Source organism: Garra rufa, chromosome 21 (assembly GCF_049309525.1).
Source record: "Garra rufa chromosome 21, GarRuf1.0, whole genome shotgun sequence".
In the NCBI taxonomy this organism is placed as follows: Eukaryota; Metazoa; Chordata; class Actinopteri; order Cypriniformes; family Cyprinidae; genus Garra; species Garra rufa.
Window position 1 is genome coordinate 16428238 of NC_133381.1, and position 18131 is coordinate 16446368.

Genomic DNA, 18131 nt, shown 5'->3' on the forward strand with positions numbered 1-18131 from the left:
AGACTGGAGTAATGATGCTGAAAATTCAGCTTTGATCACAGAAACAAATTGGGTCTCCTTACTGCGGTTATCCATGCCATTCGTCGCATTTTTGTCACCTCTAAAACATGGCTTGTACAATTATTATTCCACGCTGGAAAACGATAAAAGGATATTCCGTTCTTAAGCTTTAAGCCACTTCTATCGTGAGAACGACTATTGCAGTATATAACACAGCAGGTAGACGGCATCTTGAACTCTTCCCTCCATGCAATCAAGTCTGGCGCCTAATGTTTGTGCCGCGGATTCCCAAAATGCTTTGCGTTCCCCACTGAGAATACGTCATGATGACGACACATGAGCGATCCTTATCGGACGCCACTAAAATGAGAGGGTGCTCGCTGCAGAGCCATATGGGAGGAGCTGGAGCGCGATAATCAATTCACTCATAATAATTCACGACCAGTGATTCTAATTTTGAATACGCCTACCAAAAAGTTTCTCTCAGATTTATAGCCAGTAAATGAAAAAAATAAATAATTAATTATTTTTTAAATAAACCACTGTGCGTGACCAACACACGTTTTATTGTGTTTCATTAAAATTCATGTCTACATGCTCATCAGTCATTTACTGTAGTAGGTGGCATGTTATAAGTAAATCGATAATTCTCTCATAACAATAAATTATATGACCAGTTATTCAAATCTTTTGAATTCACGTACCAAAAAGATTGCTTCAGATTCCTTAACTGGTTGGTCCAGTCAGTGAACCGACTGGAAAAAACAAAAACACTGTACGTGTCATTCACAGCCGACACAAGTTTTATTATGTTTCATTTAAATTTGTGTCTACATTGTGTATGCTCATCAGCCATTTACACCAGTAGGTGGAGTGCTATGATTGAATCGAGAATTCACTGAGAACAATAATTTACGACTGGTGATTCAGATCTTTTCAATACGCATACCAAAAAGATTCTCTCAGATTTATATAGCCAGTAAATAAAAAATAAATAAATAAACCACTGTGCGTGACCAACACTACTTTTATTGTGTTTCATTAAAACTAATGTCTACATTGTGTATGCTTATCAGTCATTCGTCGATGAAAGAAACACTAATTTTGCTCAGGGCGGCTTCACAATTTTGCTAAAAGATAATAATTGAAATGTTATTTAATAATAAGCACGTTGCCCATTAGTAGTCCCAAAGGCTAGAAATTAAAGTCACAATTAAGATTACGATTTCTTTAAAAAAAATTCACAAGGCTGTTAGAAAATTGCATTTCTTATTGATGTACATTACAACAATCTATCTAGAAATAAAGCAAATGGCGCCCCCTACTGTGTAAAAATCCAAATATCTTTACCAAAATGATGAGAAATATTATTTAGAAATATCATTTAATACAATTGCCTAAATGCAAACTCACATTTGCTACAGATTTTTTCTGTTTAAGAGGCAGCATGTAATTTTGTTTTTGGGTACAAACCTATACCGACTCAGTCTACGCCAACACAATACAGAACAGCTTTTCCCCTTCATGCATCAGATCTTCTCTCTCATGCAGTTCAATAGCTAATGGTGGTTTATGTCTCACAGCATTAAATTAGCTAGCTCCAAAATAGTAAAGCCAGGAGGTTCAAAGCTTTGTTGCTTGTTAATTACTCACTTTTATTTTTGTATTGCACTCTTTCACATCATCCTGACAGCTTCACCCTCCCAGGTCTCTCTCTTTCTCTCTCTCTCACACACAGTTCCTGCAGTTTCTCTATTTAGAGGCAGATGTACATTAATATGCAAAACACACCATTAAATCACACATAATTACCCATGTCTTTGCTATTACTTTCAAAAGAGAAGTGCCTGTCTGTGTCCTTTGAGATGTGTGAAGCGGATAGTGATTTTTTGGTTGCAGTGCCAGTGTAGATTGCCATTATCATCAACCCTAAATGTGCTCTTACGGTCTCAACTTGGCCATTTAGTTAGTGTTTTTTTATATCTGCATTCATCAAACAACCACACATTTATACCTCTTTCTCTCCCTCTCTTTGATTTGATTGTGTACCTGAAGAAATTTATGGATTGTTAACAAAATATAAAGCAAATTTGATTTGGCTTGCAAACATTTTTATTTTCCAGAACAAAACCACAAATCAGTGGCAAACATTTCAAATATTTTTGTTCTTTCACTTTTACTTTAAATTGCTTTTCTGTTACTCTCAGAGAGTTTTACTCTGGCAACACTAGAAATCACAGGCAGCAAATGGCTTCTGTCCATTTTTAGAGACACTGATTTGGATTTACAGAACATTCTTACAAGGCAAAAACACGAACATTGTTCCCTTTGTCAGACTTAAATGTGATACAAATGCCAGTGTCACATCCAAAACAAAACAATTCTCCCATAATGCTCCACTTCGACGAAGAAGGAAGCACAATTAGAACGACAGAACAACACAGTTGTTCGCTCGGAACAAAAAAAAATTGACACTGCTAAAACAGTGAAGTTGTTTGAACTGAATGAACACATGATTTGTCTTGTCACATGCAAAGAAAACATGAATCTTGATCACAAACAGTTTAGTAACCATATATATTGGTACCACTTTGATTAGGAATTTTATCTTTGTAAAGTACATATTTTTTGTTTCTGATGTTGTATTTAACAACATTTGATTTCAAAAAGCTTTCTATGTGTTATACATTCTTCTTTGTAGGCTGTACCGTGAATATACTACGAACCTAACATAAATGTAAACAAATTAAAGACCGGTAACACTGATGTTTGGTAAAGAACAACAGCAACGAAAAACTTTACAGAATGATGGAAAAAGTCATTTGAAAGTATCTGAAAAATTATAAATTTGCTACAAGTAGCCCTTGAGTTAATTTATGGGTTTGCGCTATGAGTAAAAGATCAGTACACACACTTATGCACACAACCCTGAAAAAAAAAACCTTTTCAGAAACGTAGGAAGGAAAGGTATTCCATTATACATACCTTTCAACAAACATCCCACTAAGACTCGAAAAGTACCTAAAGCAGGTTAAACTTGATGTCTGTGCTACAAGTAAAAGGTAAATACGGATTAAACAGAACACTGGAATTTTATGGAGAATATTTTCAAACATATTCCTTCAGAAAAGACTTCATTTACACCATAAGAATGGCTGACATCTGTTTGAGATGAGTACACGTTCCGACCACAGAATAAACAATAAAAAAACAAAAGATGTCAAAAGAAAAGAACCAAAACAATAAAAAGTCAACTGATAATGCCTTTAAAAAGATTAACATAAAAATACGAAAACATAATGAAACTATAAAATAAAATATATTTAAAATACGACAATACCACAAGGACCAATGAGTAATTAAACTGAATCGTGAGTATAACAGTCTGGTAGACAACATAAGCATCAACTGGTTGTGTGTGATCTGGAAATACCTGCTAAATTAGTGCATGTGTTCGGCTTTGATACTGGACGGTCCGACGTTACACAAGACAGACATTGCATACAACCTACCGGCAAAAACAACAGAGTTTACATATTAAAGTGCTAGACACCGATACTGAAGCGCTCTTGCTGGCAGTACGGTTGGTTTTTAAACTCTGTGCTTTGCCTGTTCGCTCAGAGTAAATGAAAGACAACATTAACGGCACATTCTCTTAACAATATTGAATTAATTCCCTTTCATATACTTAAGGCACAAAAAGAAACCTTGATAACACCTCAACACATTTTCTAACGCTTTTTGGCTTTCTCTATCAATCAGAGTCCAGTATGAAGTGGTTCCTGATCCACATTCTCACAGGTAAAAGATCACCAGCGGCCGCTGACACTCGCCATGTCTGCGTGGAACTGGCGCGAAAGACGACCGCTAGCCCCGCCGTCTAGGAAGGAGGAGCGTATGTTGGGTGTGTCAAAAAGCTTCCTCCTGCTCTTATTCAGCTCTGAGGAGACATTTAAATATCATCAGCAATCAGTAAAGTAAACACCAATCATCAGAAATTCTGTAGCTAGGCTATTGTGAGAAAAAGGACAATAGCGAAAATGGAAGATCACAGGAATAAATGTTATGTTCCAGGTTGTGCAGAGGATATTAAGTGCAGGGATGTGTTGGTGTCTGTTCTCAGAAAGGCAAGGAAAACAAATAAAGCGTTCTAATAAAAGACGGTTTCAGTGCCCTGCATAATAGCGGCTCGGGCTCCGTGAATAAATCGGATTAAATATATATTTTCCTCCATGTGCGAGCTACTGAAATGAGCCGCTCTGTGAAACAGCCAATCAGAGCAGAGCTCATCATTATTATTCATGAACCTTCCAAATAAGGTAATAACAGACCATTTCATTCTAGGGACAAATCCTAGGGTTGTAAATGGATCTGTAAAACTGTTTCTGGAGATTTTTTGCCCTTTCCTATGCCATATACCTTCTATGTAGATATCAGAGAACATTGTATCAATGCATTCTATGGCACCTTTAAATCAAATGTAAATTCATGTCCCAGTCATATTTTCTTGGTTAAATAAACATTACACTATCAGAAAAAGAAAACAAAAAACTATTCTATTTTATTTTATTATTAATGAATATTCTGTTTATTAAAGCCATGTATGAATCTCATCAAGTTAGTGTTAAGCATTTTATATATAAAAAAAAAACTAAATTTTTTTGATCATCAGTCATCAAAGCTTTGTAAATATTGGTCACAGACACATACCAAGCTGATTACTTACTGAAAACTCCCACAGATAATGTCTTCATGCCATTTCAAGCCTTATTTTGACATAACAAATTGGTTATATCTAAGTGTGTGAGTTATTTACTTACTTTTTAAAATTAATCTTCGCATTAACGCCATTATATTGTTTATCCAGACTGATTTGCGAACGTGGAATGTGCATGAACACAAGAGGCGGGATTTATCTCATGAACCAATCACAGCTGATCATAACCAGTTATATCCAATCATATTGCGATGAAGACATTACTTTCCCCCATTCATTCTCAATTAGCCCCTACCAAACCCACTGCATTTGTTTCCATTGATCTGTAGCTTAGATATAAACACAAAGCGTACTGACCTGAGATTGCCAGTAACATTTTCCTGCGAGCACCAAATGTTGTGATTCCCAGTTCCTTTAGGTCTGGATCCGTTAGTGTGACAAATGTTTGCAGGTCAATCTATTAGACAACAGACATACACATAAATAAGCATTTACAAAAAAAAAAAAAAAATAGATCCACTAATCCTTATTTTTAGAGCTTGCAAGGTGAATTAGCAAAGCTATTTCCCAATAGATTCAAAATGTTTAATGCAAGAAAAAAATGCTAAAAAATATCCAATGCATGTTTTTAACGCTGCTTGTACTAAATGAACACAGGAATAATATTTAATCATATTTTTAAGCAGCAATATGACAATACACAAAGATCAATATCTGTCTAAATATACAGTGGTGGCCAAAATCATTAGAACACTAGTATTTTCAACAACTAAAAAATGGTTTTAAGTCAGTTATTTCTAACTTTTGCTGTAGTGTGTCAGTAGGAAATATCAGTTTACACTACAAACATTAATTTTGCCATTAATTGTAATAACCCAGTGAGATTTTTGTTAGCACAAGGAGTCTGACAACAGACAATACTCCACACAGAGATCTGATCTCATCATCATCCAGTCTGTCTAGAATGACATGAAGAAACACAACAAACTGAGACAGACTAAATCCAGAAGAACTGTGGCATCTCCAAGATGCTTTAACAGACCTACCTGCAAAGCTGCCTAAGGCAAAAGCTGCTTTAAACGCAAAGGATGGTCACACCAAATGTTGATTTAATTAAAGAAAATCTATTTATGACATTCTTTTCAGTATCAGTTTGTTCTGTTTCTTCATGTCATTCCAGACAGACTGGATGATGATGAGATCAGATCTCTGTGTGGAGCACTGGCTGTTGTCAGACTCCTTGTGCAAACTAAAATCTCACTGGATTATTACAATTAATGGCAAAATGAATGTTTGGAAATGTAAACTGATATTTCCTACTGACACACTACAGCAAAATAAATAACTGACTTAAAACCATTTTTATCTGGTGAAAATACTAGTGTTCTAATAATTTTGGCCACCACTGTATATTTTACCAAAACATTTTAATATAAAAACTGAACACTTCATGGACAGTTTTTGATTGATGATTTACACTAATCTGCTTTAAACATTGCAAAAACATGCAAATCTATATTCATTACTCAAATGTTAACAAATTACCTCCTGCTGCTGGAAGATGTCTGTGTATTTGCCGAGGCCGAGTTTGCTGAACAGCTCAGGGAGATCTGTTCCTTTGAGAGATGAACTGAGAGAGCAGCCATTGCTGCCAGACATAGAGATACTGTCCATATAATTACTGCTGCTCAGATACTGCTCATCTACTGACCCAAACACACATAAAAAAGTGAAAGACAGAACTAATGATTAGGCAGTAAATTTTGTTTGTTGCTTCATGTTTAGAAGAATCTTACAAGATTTGTTCTTGATTCTCTTTGGGCTGCTGACAGCGGGGGAAAAGTCAGAATTTCCTGGCAGTCCGTTCCCATTGATGTTAACATTCCCATTCAAATCCCCCCAATTATCGGATTTGGTGTCGTTACACAAACCCTCCTGACTCCCAGAGTGCGAGACAGAGAGATGAGAGTCCTGAAACCATATACACGAAAAGCAACCTTGAAAACCAGCATTTTCAAATAATTTTTTGAGGAGATCATTATTAAAACTATTAGATGCAGCTTTATATAAACTCAACTAATTTCATACTGCACGTGACTGTGCACCGATGAGTTTGTACCTCATAAGTAGTGCTTATGCTGGGTTTATAAGGCACATGGTGTGCCCTACGCAGCTCTTTAATGCTCTCCGCTGGCATAGATTTAGAAAAGCCCAATCCACTCCAGGTATTTGTGGGCGTCCGAATCTCTGTCACAACCGGCTTCTTCAGCATGGCTATGCAAAAACAGCACAACTGTTTAACCACAACCTAACTAGTAATCTTATGTATATTTACACATACAGATGTTAAATTAAAGGGACAGTTCACCTAAAAATTAAAATTCTGTCGTTAATTACTCACCCACGTTGTTCCAAAACCATAAGACCTTCGTTCATCTTCAGAACACAAATTAAGATATTTTTTATGAAATCTGAGAGCTTTCTGATCCTCCATAGATAGCAATGCAACTTAAATGTTTTATGGCCCATAAAGGTAGACAATACATTATCAAAATAGTCCATGTGACATCAGTGGTTCAACCGTAACTTTATGAAGTTATAAGAATACTTCTTGTGTGCAAAAAAAATTTATTCAACAATTTCTGCTTCATAAATTTATGGCTGAACCACTGATGTCACATGGACAATTTTAACAATGTCCTTACTCCCTTTCTGGGCCTTCAATGTGTCAGTTGCTGTCTATGCAGGGTCAGAAAGCTCTTGGATTTTATCAAAAATATCTTAACTTGTGCTCCAAAGATAAACGAAGGCCTTACGGGTTTGGAACGACATGAAGGTGAGTAACTAATGACAGAATTTTCATTTTTGGGTGAACTAACCCTTTAAGAGATCAAGTGTTTACTTACCTTTAGTGGCCAGTAGCTTCTTTTTCTCATAGTCAAAAGCCTGAAAAACATTGATGAATAATGACAGTTTGAATATGTTTTAATTTGTGTACACTTGTATGGAAGTACAATGTGTGTGTGTATGTGTATATAAACCTGCATATGTGGTGCAAGTCGTCTTTCTGCGGCTCTCTCACTTCCTGGTGCTCTTTTGTCAGCCACTGGATTCTCACAATCAGAATCGGCCAAAACACACTCAACACTGTACATACACATGCAAACAAAATTAAAAGTGTAACCTTAAATAAACCCAACTGAATTGTCATGAGGTGTAAGGTAATTGTATGACTAAACATACTGAAGAAGTGAGTTCTTGGTTCTCTGCAGAAGTTCCACCGTTTGTCGTTTCCCTGACGACACAGTGCAAGAGGCCAGCATCTGCTTTAGTTCATTCCCATTGGCTGAGTGAGACGGGCTTCTGGGCATGCCCACTTCAACAAACGTATCTGAGCCTGATATACACACAGACATAAACAGTGGAATAACAATAAAATGCATCAATACTGTGCACAGTACATTAGAGTTGCAAAAAATGTAAGATAGATAGATGGATTTGTTAAGTGATAGTTGTTCATGAGTTCATTGTTTGTCTTGAACAGTTAAACTGCCTACTGTTCTTTAGAAAAATCCTTCAGGTCCCACAGATTCTCTGTTTTTCCAGCATTTTTGTGTATTTGAAACCTTTCCAACAATGACTATATGATTTTGAGATCCATCTTTTCACACCGAGGACAACTGAGGGACTCATATGCAACTATTACAGAAGGCTCAAATGCTCACTGATGCTTCAGAAGGAAAAATGATGCATTAAGAGCCAGGGGGTGAAAACTTTTGAACAGAGTGAAGATGTGTAAATTTTTCTTGTTTTGCCTAAATATATATTTTTCATTTAGTACTGCCCTTCTCTACAGAAGGTAGGTACATGCTTCCCAGATGACAAAATAGGTTCAATTTACCCTGATCTTCAAATTCAAAGAGGAGTCTTAATTTTTTCTTCTGGCGCATCAGTGAGCATTTGAAACTTCTGTAATAGTTACATACGAGTCCCTCAGCTGTCCTCAGTGTGAAAAGATGGATCTCAAAATCATACAGTCATTGTTGGAAAGGGTTCAAATACACAAAAATGCTGAAAAACCAAAGAATTTGTGGGACCTAAAGGATTTTGAAGAACAACAGACAGTTTAACTGTTCAGGACAAACAAGGGACTCACAAACAACTATCACTAAACAAAAAAAGACAGCTGTGGATCATTCAGGTAACAAAGTATTAAGAATGAAGTGTATGTAAACTTTTGAACAGGATCATTTTTTTAAATTCAACTATTATTTTCTCTTGTGGACTATATGTAAATATCTTTTAATGTGAAATATCTTATTCAGGTCAGTGCTAAATAAAAAAATAACACACATTTTGTATGATCCCTCTTATTTTGGTAAAATAATTAACATTTTGCAGATTCTGCAAGCTATATGTAAACGTTTGACCACAACTGTAGATAGACAGATACTGTAGAAAGACTGAAAGAGACAAATACACTATATGGACAAAGTTATTGGGATGCACCTCTTAATTATTATATTTGGGTTCAATCAGACCCATTGCCACAGGCATATAAAATCAAGCACCTAGCCATGCATTCTGCATTTATAAGCAATTCGGAAAAAATGGGTTGTTCAGAAAGTCAATTCAAGCATAGTACTGTAATTCAAGCACCTCTGCAATAAGTCAGTTGGTGAAATTTCATCCCTGCTGGATATTCCACTGTAGGTGGTATTGTTGGATAGTGAAAGCATTTAGGAACAACAGCAACTCAGCCACAAAGTAGAAGACCATGTACAGTCAAAGAGCGGGGTCACAGAGTGCTGAGGCACATGGTGAGTAAAAGTCACCAATGCCCTGCTGATTGCGCAGCTGAAGAGTTCCAAACTTCCACTGGCATTAATATTGCCACAAAAACTGTGCGGAAGGAGCTTCATGGAATGGATTTCCCTGGCCGAGCAGCTGCATGCAAGCCTCACATCACCAAGTACAATGCCAAGCATTGGATAGAGTGGTGTAAAGCACTCTGCCACTGGACTCTGGAGCAGTGGAAACACGTCAAGCTTCTGTATTTGGCAGCATGATTTAGGATTTGGCAGATGTCAGGAGACTGTTACCTGTTTGACTGTATGGTGCCAACTGTAAAGTTTAACAGAGGAGGGATAATGGGATATGGGCCTGTTTCTCAGGGGTTGAACTAGGCCCAGCCTCATGTCATTTCAAACCAGTAAAACTTTTGAAATGATTGAATAAGTTGTTATTTTTGTTTTCTTTGGGCACAAAAAATATTCTTGTAGCTTCATAACATTATGGTTGAACCACTGCTGTCACATGGACTATTTTATTGATGTCCTAACTACCTTTCTGGGCCTTGAACATGGTAGTTGTATTGCTGTCTAAGCAGGGTTAGAAAGTGGCTGGATTTCATCAAAAATATCTTAATTTGTGTTCTGAAGATGAACAAAGGTCTTACGTGTTTGGAACGACATGAGGGTGAGTAATTAATGACTAATTTTCATTTTTGGGTGATTTTTGCCTTTAATGCTTCAGCATACCAAAACATTTTGGACAATAATATGCTTCCAACTTTGTGGGAACAGTTTGAAGAAGGCCATGACTGTGCATGACTGTGCCCTAGTACACAAAGCAAGGTCCAAAAAGACAGGATTGGATGAGTCTTGTGTGGAATAATTTGACTGGGCTGCATGAAGCCCTGACCTCAACCCTGTCAAACACCTGGACTGCGAGCCAGAACTTCTTTTCCAACGTCAGTGCCTTGACCTCACAAATGCTCTACTGGATGAACAGGCAAAAATTCCCACAGAAACACTCCAACATCTTGTGAAAAGCCTTCCCAGAAAAGTGGAAGCTGTTAGAGCCAGAGGACAAACTCCATTATTAAAGGAATACTTCACCCAAAACCTCACCTCACCCTCATGTCGTTTCAAACCCGTAAGACCTTCGTTCATCTTCAGAACACAAATTTACGTTTTTGATTAAATCTCAGAGCTTTCTGAGCCTGCATAGACAGCAACTCAACTATGAAACATAGTGAATGTGCATTTAAGACTGACATTCGGACTTTCTGGGTCTTTAACTGTGGCAGACACGTTGCTGTCTATGGAGGGTCAGAAAGCACTGGGATTTCAGCAAAAATATCTTAATTTGTGTTCTGAAGATAAACGAAGGTCTAACTAGCTTGGAACAACACACAGCTGAGTAATTAATGACAGAATTTTAATTTTTGGGTGAACTATCCCTTTAATGTCCATGTATTCATAATATAATGTCATTACATCCCTGTTGGTGTAATGCTCATGTGTCCCAATACTTTTGTCCATAAAGTGTATGAAAGGTTAGTGTTTTATACCTTCATCTGCAGATTTATTGGAAATGGATTCTGTCTGGTTATGTCCAATGACTTCCTGGCTTGTGTCACAATGGGCGGAGTTCAGCGATACAGAGGAGATTCGACCGTACACAGAACTGGCGAGCTGCAACATACACATAACAACCATTACAAACACAAACGGATAATGAGTTTTAAACAAAACAGATGTACTCATTTTGGCATTGTCATATCCATAAAGTACACATATGATGCTGCCTTGATTTGGCCAAAAAGACTTGGCTTAAAAGGCAGCATAACTTAATCTATAATGCCTAAAAAGGTATACAGTTAAATAGGGCTGCCCTCGACTAAAGCTTTTTCTGGTCGACTAGTAGTTCATTTTAAGCCTTAGTCGACCATTAGTCGCACGTTTATTAATAAACCATATACACTACAGGTCAAAAGTTTGGGGTCAGTAAGAGTTGTAATGTTTTTAAAGAAAGTCTATTATGCTCATTAGTGCTGCATTTATTTAATCAAAAATATAGAAAAAACTGTAATATTGCGAAATGCTATTACAATATAAAATAATGGTTTCTATTTTAATATACTTTCAAATTTAATTTATTCCTGTGATGCAAAGCTGAATTTTCATCAGCCATTACTTCAGTCTTAAGTGTCACATGATCCTTCGAAAATCATTCTAATATTCTGATTTATTATTAGAATGATCTATATTGGATCTAACAGTTGCCCTGCAAAGTATTTATTTAGAAATTGTGATATTTTTTCAGGATTCTTTGATGAATAAAAAGCTCAAAAGAACAGCATTTATTCAAAATATAAATATTTTCTAACAATGTAAGTATTTGCTATCACTTTTTATCAATTTAACACACCCTTGGTGAATAAAAGTATTAATTTCTTTCAAAAAAAAAGAAGAAGAAAAATTTACTGACCCCAAACTTTTGACTGGTAGTGTAAATCATAATAATGAGCCTTTAATTGCCTACATAGCCTAATGAGTGCTCAAGCACACAAATAAAAGCTTGCCACAGCACACCGGCAGATAAACAGCAAGGAGACTGTATTAACGTTTTAATAATTCATTGATAAACTAGTGCTTTCTTTGTTTTAGGCTTAAGAGATGCATTCAGCAACACTGACTCGTCATCTTCGCAGTAGTGGATGCGTCTGATCCATGTTTCATACAGATTAAATAATCTGAGAATATTTGTTTTCTATTTTAAATGGTTCATTTAAAAGTAGACATTTCACTCTCTATATATATATTTTTCATGTCTGTAAGGCAAGTATTCACAGAGCTTACAAGTTTTGCACAGAAGTTCACAGAGACTGAGACGGCAGAAACCGCATCCGGTTTGCTTTCATTATTTTACAAAAACCCAACGTTTCGCTGCAGTGCGTGCGCTACTGTTCAGCTTCCACTCTCCGCACAGACACTACAATAGCGCACATTTTCTAGGTTAACATTAGATTGAGCAGGCATGTCAAGTTACTACTACATACATCTTTCAGATGATAAGCCATATTTGAGGTTGATGAATGATAGGTGAGCGTTTGGATGTCCTGTCCGATATACTATATTACCACATAGACCACCCGTTAATGATCTGTCCATCATGGACTGTGTGACTCCGCCACTTCCTGTGGATTTTTTTTTTCTAAGACTAAGCAGCTAATAACATTTTGGTTGACCAAGCCTCTTGTCGTCGACTAACATTTAGTCGACTATTTGGGGCCAGCCCTACAATTTAGTAAGTTTCTCACATGTCCGTTGAGATGTTCTGCACTGGCTGGTTTGTGTATTGGTGCGAGTCCAGGTGGAGGCGACGGTGTGTGGTTGTGTGCCTGACTCTGGACCCCAGGGAGCAGAAGACCACTGAGAGTCGACTGAGACACTGACTGCAACATCAGGTCTGTGGAAAACCCTGAGGCAGGGACAGAGAGAAAGAGAGGGTTATGTAACACACACATATATAATATATGTGGTTGAAAAGAGCACACACTCACCTGCTGTGTTAGTTGTTGAACTCAGTGCACTGGCCCAAAGTGAAGCTGTGTGACCAGTAGCATGTGAATGTGTGTGTGTGTGAGCAGGTGTATGTGAAGGTGTATGAATGTGCTGTGTGTTGTTCATTGCTCCGTTTTGAATGTTTAACACAGAGCCGTGCCCATTAAGAACACAGTTTGGGTTTGGGGAACCGTTAGGAATGGGGCTGACAGACGACCTTAGAAGACCAGCTGATGAAAGAGAGAGAAAAGAAAGAGTGAATTAGCATTAGCGATCAGGTTCTGAATTTTTTATTTAGCTTTGATGTATTTTATACATCATCTGAAAGCTGAATAAATAAGCTTACCATTGATTGTTAGGACAGATTTGTCCGAAATACAACTATTTGAAAATTTGGAATCTGAGCAAAATTGTCTTTAAAGTTGTCCAAATGAAGTTCTTAGCAATGCAAATTATTAATCAAAAATTAAGTTTTGATATATTTACAAAAGAAAATTTACAAAATGTCTTCATGGAACATGATCTTTACTTCATATCCTAATGATTTTTGGCCTAAAAGAAAAATCGATAGTTTTGACCCATACAATGTTTTTTTGGCTATTGCTAAAAATATAACTGTGCTACTTAAGAGAGGTTTTGTGCTCCAGGGTCACATTTTATTATCACTGATATACTTTTTGATAATATTTTCATTTTTTGTTCTCAGGTTTCTGTTTTTAGATGTAGCTTTATTTTTACTAGTTGTATTAGTTATTTTAACCCTACCTAAAAAATGTATCTTTTAAATGTAAAGTGTTTTGTTTTAAGTTTTTTTTAATTGTATTATTTCAGTTAATGTTTATTTTCAGTAACAAAACAATGTTTTGTAGGTTTTAGTAAATAATAATAAACCTGATTGTACCTGACTAAAACATGTTTTACTATTTAAAATAACTGCTTTCTATTTGAATATATTTTAAAACTGCAATATATTTTAAAAATGTATTCCTGTGATCAAAGTTACATTTTCAGAATCATTACTCCAGTCTTCAGTGTCACATTAACCTTCAGAAGTCATTCTAATAAGCTGATTAGCTGTTTAAGATTTATTATTATTATTATCAATATTTAAAACAGTTATTTAAGATTCTTTGATGAATAGAAAGATCTAAAGATCAGTATTTAACTGAAATAAAAAGCTTATACACTATACTATTCAAAAGATTTGAGTCAGTATGTATATTTTTTAACAGTAATTTATCATCACTTTTGATCAAATTTAAAGACATTTATAATGTTACAAAAGATTTCTATTTCAGATAAATGCTGTTCTTCTGAACTTTCTGTTCATCAAAGAAACCTGAAATGCTACTCTGAGCAGCAAATCCGAAAATTAGAATGATTTCTGAAGGATCATGTGACTATGATCACAAATGCAGGCTTGGTGAGCAGATGTTTGTGAAACAAAACTACTGTTATCATTACAATTGTTAACTTTTTATTACCATTATGGCATGGATCCTTCATGTAACTACTGCAAATATGCACAATTTGTGCATGAGAACAACACAGCTTAAGTTTTGAGAACAACAGAGGCGACTGTTTTAAGTCACACTAATAGTGTGTGAGTGAATGTGGAACTTAGGCAAGCACAAATACACACACATACAGCTGTAGCTAATTATGGATCTGCTTGGCAGCATGAGTTGTAATCTACCAACACAGACAGTAGTAATTATAGTGACTGCAGAGCTAAAGCAGGGCTGTGTATGTTGTACTGACATAAACAGGCCTTGCTTAGAATACACATTCAAGGAATTACATTTAAATCATATATAAGTCATAAAACATATATAAAAATATCTAAATATACAACTACGTTACCCAGAGTGCTTAGCCTCAGTCCAGCTGAAGCTAGAGTGTCCAGTCCAATAGAGCCAATCAGGGGAGGGGAGGAAGGAGCATGTCCGTTAACAGCCACAAGGTTAATAGAAGTAGGCACACAGCTGGACTCCAGACCCAACAGGATCCTGCGGACCTCATACATACTCCCAGCATTTCTTTCCACACTCTTTACTATCACAGACTGAGAAAAAGACATACAGTCAGTGACAGAGGCTAAATGTACCACATTTACACGAAAGAGCTGGGTATGTATTACCTTGCTGGGCTGTTTCGGTTTAGGTTTAATACTGATGAAGACATCCAGCTGCTCCATAAGGGTAGTGACGACCTGAGATGCCACCTCCATTTCCTCCTTAATGTCAAACAGCAACACCAACGGCAGACAGCCCTAAAATACACAGCACATATACAGTCAAACCAAAATTTATTCAGACATCTTTAACATTTCTCACATTATCACAGTTTATTTGCTATAGTTTAGAAAATGGTAATAAAATATGACAAGAACTCATGAGTTAAACTGTGTCAGAACAAATTCATCTTGATAATGTCAGATAACTTTGATAGAAAGGTATCTAACAAAACATGGTCAGGTCAAAGTGTCAAATTTTCAATCAAATTTTTATTAATTTTACTTGTAGTCCACTGTATGAAGATTTTTTTGGGTATAATATGTCACAGTTAAATTTATTTTGGTATGCTCACTTACATAAATGAACTATAATGCCTACTACAATGCCAAACACATTTGTATATTAATAATTATACTCATATATATATAAAATAATGTTTATTATTTATAATATATTTTGTTCAATTATTGTTTAATATTTATATATATATTATATTTCTGTTGACTAAGCTTAACTTTTGAAATCAGAATATGATTTAAATATTTTTTTATGAATAGAAATAAAGCTACTAAATACCAATAAAAAATAATATATATATGTGATTTATAATATTTATATATATTTTAGATTTATTATTTATAATAGTACATTTTGTTCAATTATTGCTGAATATTTATAATATATTTATTATTTATAGATATTTTGTTCAGTTGCTTTTGAACTTTTGAAATCAAAATACTCCTTTAAATCATGTTTTATGAATTGAAATAAAGCTGTAATATAAAATACAAAATATAATATTGTTATATATATATATATATATATATATATATATATATATATATATATATATATACATACATACATACAAAAATTGATTTTATTTATATTTATTTATATATATTATATTTATAATATAAATTTATTATTTATTTGATTTATTAGTATTATATATGTATATATTTTTTTTCTTTATTATTTATAGATATTTTGTTCAATTGCTGATGACTGATCTTAACTTTTGAACTCAGAATAATAATGCCAATAAAGCTGCAATAAGATTAAAAACAAATATTAAAAAAAATTAAAGGGAAATTAGAAATGATGCCTTGGCAACTAAATGAAATAACATTAGGCTGAACTTAAATACCAAAATTACTAAAACAGAAAAATAAATTACAATTTAATAAAAAGCTTTAAACTAAAATGAAAACTGAATATAATATTCTATAATAGCATAAAAATAATACTAAAACAAAAATGCTGATCAGCCCTTTAGTCCTTCAGGCAATTCACCGACTGATCGACTTTGAAAAGATGTAGTTTTGCACGTGCCTATTATGAGACAGATTAAATTATAGTCTGAAATGGCAGCGTGGCTAAATCTGCATTTCCTGTTTTGAAAAAATAAGAGCAGACGAGAAGAATAAGTCTGGCATGTGCCTTGCAATCCCTCTGGTCGGGCACGTTGCTTAAAGCCTCAAGGTCTTCAGCCAGCCCAGCATGAGTCTCATCATCTGTCAGTACTTACAGTGACTCTCATCCAAACATCTCTCTCAATTTCAGCTCTTTCAACAGAACATGTGTTCTGTTTCACAGATTGGCCACAAACATGGAAAGAGATAGTAAATTAAAGAGTATAAGACTGAATAGAAAAAACTGTTGCCATACCATTAGCTGCTGTCTCGCCGCACATACGGCGTCAATGCTGCCCTGTATGTAGACGGCAGAGCGGCTAGTGTGCGTGTTGTGAGTATTAAGCTCGGGGAAGTGTATGTGGGCTCCAGTGCGCTGGGAGATGTTTTTGACGTTGGCTCCGTTGCGACCCAGAAGGAAGTTGTGGTGCTGGGGTGCGATGTCCAGTTGTGTGCTGACCAGCACCGAGCTAGCCAAAGACCCAGCGAGGTGCTCCAATAACAAAGCCGTACCACGCTGAAACACACACAAGTATGTTAGCACACACTTGATATAGATCTGCAGTTGCAAAAACACTCACAGGGATGCCAGCATGTGGGCTTACACATATACACACACTAATAAAAACGTCATCCATCTCCTGTAATGTCTTACATTATGTGGTGGAGGCTGCTGTTTTAGGTTTAATTTCTGGCAGCTCTACTCGAAAACTAAATCTCTCCATTTCATGAAATGACCTAGTTTCAGTACTTCTGCTACTCAGGAGCTCCACTCAATTCATATCTGCTAATGAATGCAACTTCAGCAGGAGGTTTTGATTGTTTTTGGGTCAAATATGCACTTTTGGGAGATGACTTTTAATAAAAACATTCAGATTTCAACAATTTATTTTTTAAATGTTATGAGGATCATCATATTAAAATGTCTTGGAAAGTTTTACGAAGCATTTAGAATTTATTTTTTCACTTGGAATGATTTTCCAATAAGGTCAGTAAGCTTTTGTATTTTTTTTTTTGATCTTTTGATCAATTTAATACATTCTTACTGACTAAAAGTTACAGCAAAGACATTTAAACTGTCATTAAAATATTGTTCTTCTGAACTTTTTATTCATCAAAAAAAAAAGCATCCATAAAAACAAGTGTTTTCAACACTGATATTAATAAGAAATGTCTCTTGAGTGGTAAATCAACATATTAGAATAATTTCTGTTCTCATCAGTTTTTATTATGTAATCATCAACCTGATCTCATGACGAAAATGTAACTATGGGAACTTTTTCGCAAGACTTCAATGTGCATAAAAAGTATTCTCGTAGCTTCATAAAATTACAGTTGAACCACTGTTGTCACATGGACTACTTTAACAATGTCCTTACTACCTTTCTGGGCCTTGAACGTGTCAGTTGCA

General features: G+C 35.4%; 1 protein-coding gene across 2 annotated transcripts in view; it reads right to left on the reverse strand.

The window, feature by feature from the left end:
* Nucleotides 1-2103: 2103 nt before the first annotated feature.
* Nucleotides 2104-18131, reverse strand: part of bicc1a (BicC family RNA binding protein 1a) — a 53643-nt gene continuing 37615 nt past the window's right edge. Inside the window, exons 8-21 of one of the 2 annotated variants that reach the window (XM_073826959.1) lie at nt 16977-17237; nt 15209-15340; nt 14932-15133; nt 13068-13298; nt 12825-12985; nt 11073-11196; nt 7961-8114; nt 7759-7864; nt 7624-7663; nt 6837-6991; nt 6514-6688; nt 6263-6420; nt 5075-5174; nt 2104-3940 (exon numbers count right to left, since the gene is read on the reverse strand). In XM_073826959.1, the coding sequence (XP_073683060.1) occupies nt 3810-3940; nt 5075-5174; nt 6263-6420; nt 6514-6688; nt 6837-6991; nt 7624-7663; nt 7759-7864; nt 7961-8114; nt 11073-11196; nt 12825-12985; nt 13068-13298; nt 14932-15133; nt 15209-15340; nt 16977-17237 (2130 nt within the window). In that variant the 3' untranslated portion in view covers nt 2104-3809. Of the gene's footprint in view, nt 3941-5074; nt 5175-6262; nt 6424-6513; nt 6689-6836; nt 6992-7623; nt 7664-7758; nt 7865-7960; nt 8115-11072; nt 11197-12824; nt 12986-13067; nt 13299-14931; nt 15134-15208; nt 15341-16976; nt 17238-18131 lie in introns of both variants that reach the window. The other variant, XM_073826958.1, reaches the window with a different exon arrangement.